Source organism: Melanaphis sacchari, unplaced genomic scaffold, assembly GCF_002803265.2.
Source record: "Melanaphis sacchari strain LSU unplaced genomic scaffold, SCAv2.0 Contig28_pilon_pilon, whole genome shotgun sequence".
Lineage (NCBI taxonomy): Eukaryota > Metazoa > Arthropoda > Insecta > Hemiptera > Aphididae > Melanaphis > Melanaphis sacchari.
This window is the reverse complement of record NW_020271162.1, coordinates 890,420-905,578: the sequence shown is the minus strand read 5'-3', so window position 1 is coordinate 905,578 and position 15,159 is coordinate 890,420. Positions and strand designations below refer to the sequence as shown.

The 15,159-nt window shown below is 26.3% G+C and overlaps 2 protein-coding genes across 9 annotated transcripts in view; one reads left to right on the top strand and one right to left on the bottom strand.

The window, feature by feature from the left end:
- Nucleotides 1-2,202: 2,202 nt before the first annotated feature.
- On the bottom strand, nucleotides 2,203-3,980 carry LOC112595621. The gene has a single exon (XM_025340897.1). It carries the CDS (start codon nucleotides 3,662-3,664, stop codon nucleotides 2,246-2,248), a length of 1,419 nt encoding a protein of 472 aa, XP_025196682.1. The 5' UTR covers nucleotides 3,665-3,980; the 3' UTR covers nucleotides 2,203-2,245.
- Nucleotides 3,981-4,605: 625 nt separating this feature from the next.
- LOC112595583 (protein alan shepard) overlaps nucleotides 4,606-15,159 on the top strand; it is a 117,419-nt gene continuing 106,865 nt past the window's right edge. For 3 of the 8 annotated variants that reach the window (XM_025340837.1, XM_025340839.1, XM_025340838.1), the window contains exons 1-4: nucleotides 4,609-5,147; nucleotides 5,215-5,482; nucleotides 5,571-5,699; nucleotides 7,437-7,562. In XM_025340837.1, coding sequence (XP_025196622.1) covers nucleotides 7,467-7,562 — 96 coding nt within the window. In that variant the 5' untranslated portion in view covers nucleotides 4,609-5,147; nucleotides 5,215-5,482; nucleotides 5,571-5,699; nucleotides 7,437-7,466. Of the gene's footprint in view, nucleotides 5,483-5,570; nucleotides 5,700-7,436; nucleotides 7,563-15,159 lie in introns of all 8 variants that reach the window. The other 5 variants (XM_025340840.1, XM_025340842.1, XM_025340836.1 and 2 more) reach the window with 4 other exon arrangements.

The following is a 15,159-nucleotide window of genomic DNA, read 5'->3' as shown; positions in this document are numbered from 1 at the left end:
TTGTTAAGTCAGAGGGTTACCCAAAAATAACTTTCTAACTAGTTAAGGCCTAATGTCTAATTTTGGTCAACGAATTACAATCACAATCTACATAATATAAACGTTGCTCAATATCGAGTTAATGAATATGCCGCCTGAAGGTAGATTTTAAAATGCTATCCTTTACAAATCCTGTAACTTTGTACGGTTGTACTCATCAAAACAAAATAAATATTTTAACAAAAACAGTATTATAATTGTTTAATTGATATATATTTATAAACATATCGTAACATTGGTGGTTTTAAATGTTTTAATACAATATAGAAATATTAATACTAAGTATAAACATTTAAAAATTTTTTCTAACTTTTTTGAAACAAATTCTTTAATAACAGATATTATTTCAATCCATACTTAGTAAGAAATTATTCTCAATATAATATATTAGAGCCAACTATTACATTTATTTATTAGATAATTAAGTACTCTAGTAGTTTCAGTCTCTTTAAAACTGAGAAAGATCTCTTCTCGCTAGCGTTTGAGTATGATATTGACATGTTGGTATAAAATGTTTTAAAGTTATTTCTGCATTAGAAAATGAATCGTTCAACTTTGATTTTATTAATGTTTTAAGTTTACTGTGCGTAGATAATTTTTATTCTTCTGAAAAAATGTTTTATAATAGATTTAAATTAAATAATCTCATTCTCGAGGTCAGGTTCTAAATTTTAACTATAAAATGCTACTAATTGTTTCTATTTTCGTAAAATGTTATTGTCAATTCCCTTTATGGCTATATATGTTTAAAAAAAACTCTGATATGAAAAATTAAGCACGTTTGTTTTTTCAGTCTGTATACTTCATGACTTGACAAGACTACAACCAAACGCTCTACCAAACTCGTCGATAGTAAAATAAAAACAATTGCCTGGCAATATATAAATAAATTATTCGAAACTATTAATATTAAATTTAAAAATCTGATGATTATAAGTTATAACTTATTTACTTATATAATTTATAACACAACTATATAGGGCCAAGCACAAACACGTATGTGTCAGTGTATGTAGGTACCTACTGATGTAAACGTATTATTGTATACAATGTATACAAATTAAAATCGAAAATAATAGGTACGATAATACGAACGAAAATAGAAACGCGTCGATCTGTCAGCTTTAACATAAATATTACCTTCTATTATTATTATTATTTTGTCAAACACTTTTTTTAATAATTAATAATAATTCTTCCTGAACATTAGAATATTTTTAAAAACTTGGAAACATCGTTTTCGACGCTAAGTAATAATTGCCATAGGAGTGCAGCTGCTCTTTTGTCTCCCTTACTTAACCAGAATTATTGACGTTACTATAGACGTTACATGAGTACATGACATTAACGATTTACCAAAGCATTCGTGAAAACTTTGCCATCTGTCGGCCCGACAGACGGCTTTCATCAGTACAGAAATACAGAATACAATCGATAGACGGCGCGTCATAAATCGCGTCTTATGACGCCACCGCCTACGTCTCTTTCGACCGTTAACAGCAGTGACAGTCTCTGAAATGAACAGCTGTTTGCGGGATCGGCATGACGGCATGGACATGTCACCCGATCGCGCGAAAACGGGTGCGACTCGTTTGCGCACATTTACCTTTTTTACAACATGTTTGCGCACAAAATCACAACTCGTTTGCGCACACATATTTTAGGTTTAAATAATAAAGGTACAACTCGTTTGCGCACATTTACCTTATTTTGCTTAATTATAATTAATTAATAGACTGTATAAAATAATAATATATATATACATATTGTATATAAAAAAAATTAATTTATAAATTAAGATTTAATTATTTTGAATTTCTAAGTATTTATTATATTATTTAACATCGATCGACCAGATATCGGCGAGAATAAGATATATATACAATAATATAATACAGATAAAAGTAATAATAACGTCAATGATTATACGCGTAAACAATATTGTCAATTATTAATTTAAAATTTATATATTGAATTAAATAAAAAAGTACAAAAATAAAAGTTACTTTACGTTATTAATTTACACAATAAAAATAAAATTACATGAATATTTAATTTTTTTTTGTTTTATAATTATAGCACATATGTAAGTACCTTCAGATATATCTATTATAAATATGATTTTAATATTACAAAAATTAAAATATATTAAAAAACATGCATTGTAGGTTTAATAAGTAATAATAGTAGTCTATTAGTTATAAAATTATACTAATTTAGAATGGTGACATTTAAGTCCGATTTTCTTCATATAAGTTAAACGATTAATAATATTATTTTTATATTCATTCCAAATGTTTTCCAATTGTATCTCCTTATTAATTGTCTCTTTTCTTTTGAAATTCATGATTTTATTGTTTATCGAATTAATTTTTAAATCAGTGTCACTTTGAATTCCAATAATGACGTCGATTACTTGATGTATGTGCGGATGAGCAGTGTAAAACTGACTATTATATTGTTTGTGATAACTCTCGGCACCATTAGTAGTCTTAGGATTATTAGTAGGTTCACAAGCCCATAATGTTGGAGGGAAATTGCTGTCCGATGTTATGTAATTTTCTAAAATATAATCGGAAAATATAGAAATATTAGACGTAGTACTTGGTGCTATTGACATAAGATCACAAAATCCATCGGAAACTTCGTCAGGGGGTAAATAACTTAATCCAAAAAAACATTTCATCCATTTTCCAACTTCTGAGTCGTTGTTTAAGTACTCGCTCGATAATAATTTATGTTGTTGAATATGCCTAAACCAATTTTGCCCTAAATGAAAGTTACAACACATGATTTTGCATTTAGGGAAAATTTGCAATACTGCATTATGCGCAGATTTTTCAAAGTCGACATGAAAATTGCTTAAATTTATTATATTACCAGTAATTTGAATACATATATTTTGTAATGTTTTCCACATACTGATGTAAGTATCAGTATGTTTGTTACTTAAAAAACAAAATGCCACAGGAACATAAAAATTGTTTGTAAATACGTGAATAGTATAAAGTTGAACAAAATATTTCGGAGCGAATGAAAATGTCCCATCCCCAAAAACGTGTTCTGCACTTTGTAGCAATTCCAAATTTTGTTTACATGTAAATATAAATATATTTTCATCATCACTAACGAAACAAAATTTATTACCTTTGTAAGTAATATTATGCTGATCATCAACTAATTGTTTTTTAGCATCTTCTAAAGATCTCGGTATGTTTGGAAAGGATTTTTTTCGTTTTTCATACATGGATCTTCGAATTAATTTCATATCGCTATATTGAAGATGTTCAGATTTTTCGTTGTTTTTCAATTCCCGGCGTATTAGTTTATTTGGTTTAATATGTAAATCCTCTTCGGCTCTACGTTTCAAATTGCTTCTTACTACTTCTCGATGAATTGTTCGGTCGTCGTACTCGTCATGGGTATGCGTGTTTGTAATTTTTAAAATTTTATATGATTCATTAACTAACCTAACTACAGCACTTACGGAACAATTTTTATTTGTACACCTAAAATTTTTATCACCAGATTTTAAAGTTCGGAATTCTCTAAATTTATAATTTTCTATGTTTAAACATTTTTTTCCTCGACGCGTTTCAAAAACATCACAAATTTCGATATCCATAGTCAATATAGTCAGTTGTTATAGTACAGCTTTCTGGCGAACGACTGTTTAAAAGTATTATGCTTTCCTAATACACGACGATTATTTTAAATCGATATATATTGATTATTGATATGCTGGTAATTTGTACTGATAATTTTTACCGATAATTCAATTACTTTAGGTAAGTCCAAATTTAAAAATATAAAATATATGTTACTCAGTGTTTATGTTGTGCGCAAACGAGTCGTCCGTTACAGGTAAACGACTGATTTCGTTGTGCGCAAACGAGTCATCGATATCTAGGTAAAAAATGTAGATTGTGCGCAAACGAGTTGCACCGGCGAAAACGGCGTCCCCCCCTTAACCAGTCACTGCAAAGGTCACCATAGCACCCACGCATACGATTCATCTGAGAAGGGACCGATGCGACCGGAAGTCACGGACGGTTATAAATACCGTCGTAGCGCGAACGGCGGCGATCGAATAGATACACGGCATCGCAGCGTTGCAGTTGCAATTAATAATAAAAAAATATGTAAAATGTAGGCAATGATAATTTTTTCATTATACATTTATCGCGGTGGCGCGATGTGCCGGGCAATCGATCGGAACGAAAAAACCGTGCTGAAAATCTCAAATTTACGGCGTAAAAAATAAAAACCCACGTTTCCGTTTGCACTGTCGGTCGACGAAATCCCGACAGTGGCGGCCTTTTTCTGTTCCATGAGAGCACCATACACCGGTAAACCCAAAAATCGATCAACGGGCCGTGTGGGCGGGCTCGCGTACTTTAGGTGGCCGCAGGGTAGGAGAGCGGGTTTTTTTCCTCACACCCCGTCGCATTTTTTCCTCCGTTTATCACTATTATTATTACTATTATTATTTCAGGGACGGGTCGCTCCGCGTGTCAGCCCCCGCCAAGGCTACCGTGTGGCGTACACGCACCCCCTCGCCGACGACCGCCGCCACCGCAAGTTGGGTGGTATTAATACTACTATTACAACTACTGCAACTACTACTACTACTACTACTACTACTACCGCCACCAGTCACCACTACTAGTACTTTTGGTACTACTACAACTGCGACTGATTGTTGGGCGTGTGTGACGTGCGACTGTGTGCGTCGTTAGTGTGCCCATTGAGCGACTGTCGCCGTCGACCGCGCGTGCGTGAGCGTTTACGCGAGTGTGTGCGCGCGCGCGCCGGCGTGTGTGAGTGTTTCCTTATCCGCCGCCGGCCGACGACGTGACGACGACGTCGACGCCGCCGTTCAGCACGACGACGACGACAGCGACTGCAGACGACCTGACGGCGATTATTGTTATTATTATTATTATTATTATTATTATTATTATTATTACTATTATTTATTTATCGCGATAACGATTTGGGCCGGTTACGTAGTCGCAAAAAAAAATTTAAAAAAACGCTCCCGATCGCCGTCGGTCATCGTCGTTCGTGTGTTCTTTCTTATTCACCATTATTTTCGCCGGTGACGGGTAGGAACTTGCCTGTTATTGAATAATAATATTATCTTCATCTATACACATGTCTCGCTGTTTTCAGCTACCAACCTCCCACTCTTTATCGCTTTGACCGTCGGCAGAAGAAGGTTTTCGATTTCCTAAAAAAAAACCGATGCTCAAAAGTACTCATTGACCTTACTACAACACGCCCCCGCCTGGAGCCTTCTTCTTCTTCTTCTTCTACCGCATCCGTCGTCTAAAACATAAGTACCTATCGCTGTGCAAGTCGTCATTAAACATAAATTTACTAAAGTAATCGTTCCATGGTCACAGCTATGTCTGGTACGAACAGCGAACACTACACATTGGTAAGTATCTGACTCTAAACATTGGCAATCAATAATATTGTATATTTATATTATACCATCTCGTCTACGGATTTTTGTGTTTTTACAGCAGCAACACACTGTCCCAATTCACATCAAGTCGTCTCTGTACATGCATGAGTATAGATAATAAGCGGTAGCAAGTTGTCGTCTGCTGACTGCAGCCATCTCGCTAGTCAACCATATCGATTAATATTTCGTAAGTGTTAACCTTATGGAAATTCTACGATCGCACCATATTGACCGCAGCTTGTCGCCCAGTAGTTATGAGTTGTATGTCTGTTAAAAGAAGCTTTACACCCAAATTTTTGTACAGTTTGTATTGTTTGATGTTGAGTAAACGACAAATGTAATTTAAGTTTTTTTGTGAGCACTGTTTGAAGCTTCTGCATCATTGTAATTTTAATCAGTTTGAAATCAGCAATCGTATGTCTGGATGGTATATGCAGTTTTTTGTTCAAGGTATTCAATAAAAATGGTTCTAGATTTAATATTTTTTTGTAGATATTAGTTATGCTATAAAATGCAATAGCATGTACATTCAAAAACATTTTAAGGAGCTCCACCAATGATTCTTTATTATGCTGGTGCACACTCCTCATTTACATTACTTTAGAACAGTTACCTAATATATGCTAATTGTATTTTCACTACTTACTATTGTATTGATCATTGTACAACTTATGTTTTTAATTCTATTCCTTGGTAATTTATGTTTGATAAGAATTTTTATACTTGATAATTGATAATAGTAATCAGTTTAAACTACGCATTAATAATATTCAACCTATTACTTCTTTGTTATTGTTGTTTGTTTTTTTTTTTTAATTTTAATTAGTTTGTGTAAAGTAAAAGAACTATATGTTAATTTAAATTGTATAATGATAAGTAAGAAAATGTAAAATATTGTATTTGAATAAATATTTAGAACAGTTTAATAGAGTATAACATAAAAATGTTTTATTTCAATAATTCATTCAAAGAATTTTATAAGTTAATTTTTACTAAAAAATTGTAATTAAACTTCTTTATTACTAATAAATTCATATTTATATCATGACCTAATTCTTATTAAAATCTTTATGATTTTCATACAAAATTATATTGTATGTTTGGTTGTTACACATATAGTTATTCAATATTATAATATTATTATATTCTATTAAATTTAACAAAATCTAAAAAATATTGGTCTTTGTCCTTATAGTATACCAATATATGTATTTGAAAATTTAAGAATTAATTAATTTATGATTTAAATTTGTTATTTACATTCTTGATAATTTGAAAATTGTATATAGAATACTAGTACAATTAGTTATTATTAAATGTTTTTCTCTAAGGTTTAGGTTGGTTATCAAAAAGTTTTGTACTTAAATAATACTTATTAAAGGTACCTAATAAAAAAAAGAAAAAAAATTTATTAATAATATAACATTTATTTAGGTATTATAACTAAAAATGTGCTATCATAATTATTTAATACAGATTATGTTTATTTAATTAATAAATGAGACTTAGCTAAGATGGTGGTTTTATCATCATAATTTTATAATTTAAAAATATATTAATTATTCTATTGCTATAACTATTTTCATTTAAATCAACTAAGTTACTGATTTTATATGTTATGATATGTTAGTTTATAGTTATATTATTGTTCATAATTATTTATACAATAATTAGTCTTTGACACGAGTAGATCTAGATTTTAATTATTTTATCCAAATACTAAACTAAATGCTTTAGTAATTGCAAGGACTTTGTTTTCAGTTTGATTTTTTTATATGACATTTTAAATTTGAAATGTATCAATATTTTATATTTTGTGGAGCACTTTATTTTATGATTATTATCCACAAGTCAAAAATAGTGTGTATCCAATATGTTTTACAAGTGGTAACACAATAATTGAACAATTATTTTTATATTTTAGCTGTTTAGAAGTTTCCTAAAAGTCGTTTGAATGCAAGTTGCAACGGTAATGCATCCCATGCAACATGCTGGAGGAGTAGCAACCTATTATGCTACTCCTAGGCCAACTCACCCACACTACTCAAGTGTAAGTACCTAAATGTTAATCAATTGTTATAACATGAAATATGCAATGAGTTCATTAGAAAATATTTTATTATGTATTGAAAAGTTATTTTTTTATAAGGTATGGTATATATTAAACAATATATCTTGTATACAGTTGTATTTTTTACAACTATACTAAGTCTAATTAATTGCATGTGTGAATATTTAGTCAAATTCAGAGGTATATTTAGCTTCCACATGCATTAAAAGTTCTTATGAATAATTTTTGTATTATTACAATTATGTGTGTAGCAATTGGGCAATGAAAATCTATTGATAATTGACAAAGTTATTTGTGATAACTAAAACCTTTTTTTATTATTGAAAATAAAATAAATTATGAAATTATTGAGGTACCTTATATTCATATTAATATATTATTTCCTTGTTAATTAGTTATTATTATTTTATAGCATTGCAACCAATTATTGCAAGGTAATCTAACTACCTATTTGAAAAAAATTATAATGAACTTTTTAACTTTTAGATATTAACATAATATTGAGTCTTATTAAAATAATATAATATTACTAACATAATTTGTTCTACTTACCTACCAATTTAAAAGTTCAGTTTAAGCCATTTATATGAAACAATAATAAAACATAATTTATAGAAAACAAAAAATATCTAACTATTTTTAAATTAGCTAATTCTTTTGGTTTTGCCAATTAAGTAAATTTTAAATTTACTATATTATTTTTTTTTTTTAATTTATAGATATATTTATGTTAAGAACAAATAAAAAAATATTATCATATTGAGTACCTGTACTAAGTATTTGAAGTTTATTATTAAAAAAAAGTGTATGGAAACCAATTGTTAAGCATTCTACCTTAGCTCTACCTTACTTCACTCATCATGGTATAGGATAGTTTTGTATTATTATAAACATTCAATCTATAATAATACTATTCATAATATTCACATAATTCAAAAAATATTTTCAGTAAAGCTAGTTAAAACTGAACAAAAATAAAAAAATAATATTTTTTTTTATATTTTTTACATGTCTTTAATAAGAAAACTATACTTAAATTTAAAATCATAGTTTATAAAACTAGTATTAAACAAATAAATCTGCAGTCAATAGTTAATATAAATAATGAATACATAATGTTTTTATTGTTTTTTTATTGTCAGAAAAGTATCTATAGAACAATTTAAAGTAAATAAAGCATTATTTTGCTTAAAAAAATAAAAAAAAATTAAAATGTTCAATATGTCTACAACATGAAATTTATTACAACTTAAAACAAAGTATGATAAAAATGTGTAAAAATTAAAAGAACATTTTGTTTTGCTTTTTAGATATTTTATGTTTACAATCTTAACTTACTAAAATTATCTTTATTGAAATAATACTAAACCATAATATGATTGTTAATAATTAAAAATTGAAACTGATTTGATAATTACATACTTACAACACTTAAATATATTAGGTATTATAGTTATTATCTGAATTTCACTAAATAATTAAGAATTAAGTTATGTAATTTTAATTATTAACTGCTTCTTTAATTTTAATTTTTAATGGAATTGTGTGCTTTAATGTTATGTATTAATATTGTACATATTTTGTACCTATTAAATAATCAATAATTTTAACTTTTAAAAACATGTTTAAATTATATTTTAACTTAATCTTTTACTTACTTATTAAATTATTATTTAATTGTATACAAGTACTGGATATCTAGTTAGGTAGGTTAAAAATTAAAACACATTTTATAAAATTTTCTAGATATTAATTAAAATATCTGTATCATAATATGTTAACATTTTGTTCAAAACAAATCTATATTTAAAATGTATTTACCTATTTTTTATAACATAATATAAAGTTTAACTATGTAATATTGTTGACAATAATAATCAGTTTTCAGTGGGACAGTGGGAAATTGGGTATCTAGTCTCTTAAGTATCTATGCAAATTATTTTAATTTGGGCATTGAAGTATTAACCTTGTATTGTTACTTAGAAGTTAGAACTATTTCTATAACTATAACTTTATATCTGAAATTATTTAAAAATAACTAATATTAATTCAAGCTTTTATACAAAAAACTTTTGAATACATATTTTCAGTGACAAAAATAAAATATTATAATTTATATTGTTGTTATTAAGTTATGCATAAAAAGTAACTATTTCACTATCAAAAGATAAATTTGAATTTAACACCATATTGATACCTACCTCTTAATTATATTATTGGTTATCCCGTTATGAATAGGTAATTACGTAATTGATATAGTATTATATTATAGAAATTTAATCAGTATAATTTCATTAATTTCGAATGATACATTTGCATAGTTATTACTTAGTACCTAGTAAACTAAAATGAGAATCAATAATAAAATGGTGAAATAATTAAGTATTAACCAATTGAATAAATATGTATGAGTTATGTTAGATTAGTCTATCGATTTTTATAAAAAATAAAATAACATTACTCATTTTATTTCAACAAAAATTTTATAAATATTATATAGGTTCACAAAAGTTGAAAGACCATTTATTTAAAATACATATTTAACTAAGTATTAAAAAAACAACACCTGTACACTTTAACCTACAATATTAGAGATTATGATACATTATGTTTAGACATGAATAAACTTATTCAAAATATTGAATATAGACCTTTTAGTGATATGACTTTCAGTTTTTAAGATCGTATAAATACATTATTGAAAATAACGTGGGCGTGGAATATCTTATAAAAGGTAATTCAAAATTTATGTTGTAGTCAATTTATCATATATGTAAGTATAAAATATTCATGATAGAGAAACATGTTGTTACGAAAGTTTTTTATTTAGAAATATCTAAATAGGTTAATAGTTTTTACATATTTTTTTCATAGTATTTTAAGAGGGTTTAGATGTTTAATTTTAAAAATCCAAAAAGAAACATACTTTTTGCTATCATTACGCGAAGAATTTTTTTCTTGAGTATTTTGATACTTAATTATTGAAATATTCGAACAAGTAGGTCATGAGTTATCATTGCTTAAGGTTTAGGTGAATAACAAATTATCGTATTAAACATTTTTCTTTATTATGAATATATGATAAAATGGCTGTAACATAAAATTTGAACCACTCTGTATTTATTTTTTGTTAAGTAGGAAATATATGTTACTAGATAGTAGATAAAATATTTTTAGTTTTGTATTGACTTAATGACAAATCCTTTCTATAAAATATTTGGGTATTTGTAATTAGTGTTGTCTGTGGTCAATCGAAACATGTGTTATAAACGAGTATTTTAGGCGTGGTCGGGCACGCCTGGGGAGTTAATCGTACATAACGATCGTCGCCGGCGACGTCCGTCTCGTGCTCTCGTCTACACCAAAACCCCATTCATCGACTATTTAAAACATTTTTAGTCCAAATATACAGGAAGATCCTATTTATTAATTTATTGATACTAATAGAATGATATTTTTATTTTTATACAATATACCTATATGATATTACGTATAATATGTATATTGTAAATTGGTATAATTTGTTTGTTGAAAATAATTAATAGATTATATTGATCGACTTCTTATAGTAGATACCTACCATAATTTTTGAAACTTAATTCATATTATTGTTCTGAAATTTATTGTACGCTGAGGTGTTAATATTATATTTATTTTACAATCATATTAAATACAGTTAGGCGTGGATTGGTACTTATTATAATGTTGATATATATATTTTTTAAGAAAAACAATTTGCATCCATATAATGGAATAAACAACATAAATTCCTCAAAAAATTTAATACACATATTAAACAAATGTCTTAAGTAATAATTGAAGTAGTGTAATAATTATTTTGTAACGAGTACTATGGTATTTTTAGCGTTTTTATTATGATAGATTAATGTTCTTTATTTAATAATAATAATAATAAAAATAAAAAAAAACTATAGTAAATTGATTTTATGATAATACTTATTATATGGATTGTGAAATACACGACATATTGTAATCATTGTTTATTTCATATGGGAAAAGTTTGATGTGAAATGTAAGTTTTAATATTTTATTCTTTATTTTTAATTAGTTAGCTACATTAAATCCTTTGTAATAATTAATTAATAGAATGAAAATCACTAATTAGATATGACCTCATACCGATATGCTAACTTTTGAAAAAAAACAAATCGTAAATTTATTTATTGATTATTTTTAATTTAAAAATAATATGTGATCTATAAAACTTTTTGATTGCTTGTACTCAACTATATTTTGATATATTGTCATAATTCATAATTTATGTAGGTATTATCGGCGAATAAAGACCAAAGAATACATTTCTAGCCGTTAAATATTCACTATTTTACGATCATGATATTTATCTAAATAATATTATATATTTTATTATCATACGACTTAGTGACTGCCACCACAGGCGTATACCTAAATATGAATATGATACATCCCGTGGAGTTTCATACATGTATTCAGCATTAGTAAGGTAACGTTAATCCACGTGATAGGGATAAACTTATTAATTAATCATAAATTTATTACACTTTAATATAATAAATAATATTTAGCTTTACCGAGGGCCATATTTTTAGAAAATTGGTTTAAATATTTCAAGAATTTAAGAAAATATTTGTTTTTTTTTTTTTTAATCAAAGAATGATTATTAGTACAAAGTCATATAATTATGAAATCGCATAGATAAAAATTACATTTTTAATACCTATCTTAGTTGTAAATATGTTGGTATCATAAAATTCATAATGAAATTTATACTAATAATTACTAACTAGTGAATTTTTGAAATTCATGTACAAGAAGATGGTTATAACTTAATATATTATACTGTGGATTGAAAAATAACTTTGTATTCATTTTTCGAGCCTATCAAAATAAAATCACAGATTTGTAATCATATATTAACGGATATCCTGGACCCATAAGATTATGATAATATATGGTTCGAATGGTTCGATAGTGTGGCATATGCTGTAATGTGCATTATTTAGTAATGTAGCATTGTAGTTTTTTATTGTTGATACTACAGATACTATTTAATAGTTAATTATTCAGTGTTACTGCAAATTTTCAGTATTTCAGTATTTTAATTGAATTTGAAATTTTTGGGGAGGTCTATAGACCAGATTAAAAGACTTCCATACAAAGATAATATACGGTGTAAACATATTTTTTAATGAAATAATCTTTAAATTGTAATGTATTTTTGAGGAATTTAAGTTAATATTCATTTAAATTAGAAGTAGGTTACATTGTGTTAGGTTAATCGTAACTAAGTAAAATATAATTACAATATAAAATCAGTTAATCACAATAGTAAATACCATTAATTCAAATTTAATTTACTTTCCTTGAAGTTACAACACATTTATTTATTATTTGCTTAGTTATTGTCCAATATTAGCTTTATATACTGTATGTATATACGATGCTTTCCTTTTGTCTAGGTACCGATCTAAACTAAGTTTTGATTAATGTTTTGTTAAAATAACCTTAATTATGGCTATTATACAATGGCGTTTATATAGTACCTATTAGGTACCTATATAATTTAGGCTGTTATACTAAAACTTATGTTTATCTTAATCAACAGTTTTATTTTTTTATTAAATTATAATGGATACCTACAGAAGTATTCTGATGGTTTTTTACTACTTAAGTATCTAATGATATTTTTACGTAGTCAATGAAACATACACTATTGTACATGTTTAAATTGGTTTAATGTTAAACATAAATATGACATATTATAACAGAGTAAACCACTATTGAAAATTAGACAAAAGAAAATTGTAAAAGTAGGTATATGTAATATTTAAGATATTAAGGAAAATCCATGTACTAAGACAGTATAAGTAAATGGCACATTTTAATCATGGGTATTATTGATTGGTTAAAAATATAAGTACATATTTGAAATATTATTAGTTATGGTTTTCAAAAAGGTGTTATATTTAAAATTTCCAAAAATCAAAATTCAAATAAATACACAATTAAAAGATAAAAATAAAAGTGAGCATGTTTGGTGAATATCAAACTTTAACAGGTATAAACATATATACATAATATTGCAGTATTACATTAATACATTAGTATATTAAAAGTATAGGTAGGTACATCGTAAAATAATAAAAATTTTGTTGTAGGCTTAACATTTTATCAAAAATACCTATGTATTTTTTTTAAATTAGTTCAAGGAGAATACTTATAAAAAATTATTGACTTAATGAAATTCTTTTATCTAATATTGAATTATTATTTCAATGCAATAAAATATAGTATTATTTTATTGGGTTCAAAAACATTATTTAAGTATTATTATTATTATTTTTTATATACATTTATTAATTAAATTTTAATAGATATTTAGTTATTAACCTATATCTTAACTACCAATTTTTACTTCAATGTCAGTCTAATGATCTTATTTAAAAATTAGCTGCAGCTAAGTACCAGCCCGAAAATTCAACCTATAGCCGTAAAAGACGATAGGTATTGTGTTATTTTAATCTAAACATTTATGTTTATTTCTTTTCTGTTGAAAGCTTTATTAATTAAGTAATAAGTGAATTTTTTCTTTTGTAATTAACAAACAATATATTATTCATATTATTGTAAATTTCATGTTATAATATAGATTGCGTACGACTTATGAATAATTATGATGGTAACAGAAAAAAAAAATTATTTATTAAATTATTTATATGAGTTAAATTTGTAATTTTATATTTTATTACAATATTAAAATAAATCGTATTACCTACAATCAAAAATCAGTTTTTATAAAAATGCAATAAGAAAACTTTTGAAATGTTTTATTTATTATGTATGTATAAAAATAAATACTTTTAATTCGATTGCTTTGAAATCAAGAAATGAAAACATTTCTTACAGAATCTAGTAACCGTTACACTAATAATGGTTTTCAATTGTCATTAAATTAAATCTTTACTGTCTAGAAATTTTCGAGTGAATTTATGTATTACTGTATGATTTCTAATTTTTCTAATATATTAAATACATAATAATAAAATTTTACGAATATACATCTGGGGTTATGATATACTTAACTTATTGTAAGGTGACATTTTCGTGGTTTTTAAAAATGGAATAATAGATTGTTTTTATGACTATTGATTACTATCCATTATTTTAAAGACCAAGTATACGTTCTATTGATAATTTTGTTCTTCATTACTTAATGATATGCATTTTTCAATAAAAAGTTTAGTATTAGTTAAGTCTTTTATGCATTTAGAAAACCCTAATCAACTTGAGGATTGTGTGTTTAAAATATTTCATATCACCTTTATTATTGAGTACATAGTATATAAATTATTAATAAATTAAAACAAAACGAGCGAGTAAAGTTATTAATCCATTATAAGCGAACCACTATAAGAGACTAAAAGAAACTATTCATAAATTTATTATAGTTCATAATTTTAATTACTAGTGTATTTGTATGTACTGATCACAATATTTCTTAAACAGTATGTCTTGAATATTGTTTTTCAAAAATACAATTTAAAAAGTTAAATTTAGTAATTTTGGAAACAAGAAA

Bases quoted from the DNA above. Each gene is read 5' to 3' on its own strand.
- LOC112595621 (XM_025340897.1), bottom strand. From the start codon at position 3,664: ATGGATATCGAAATTTGTGATGTTTTTGAAACGCGTCGAGGAAAAAAA.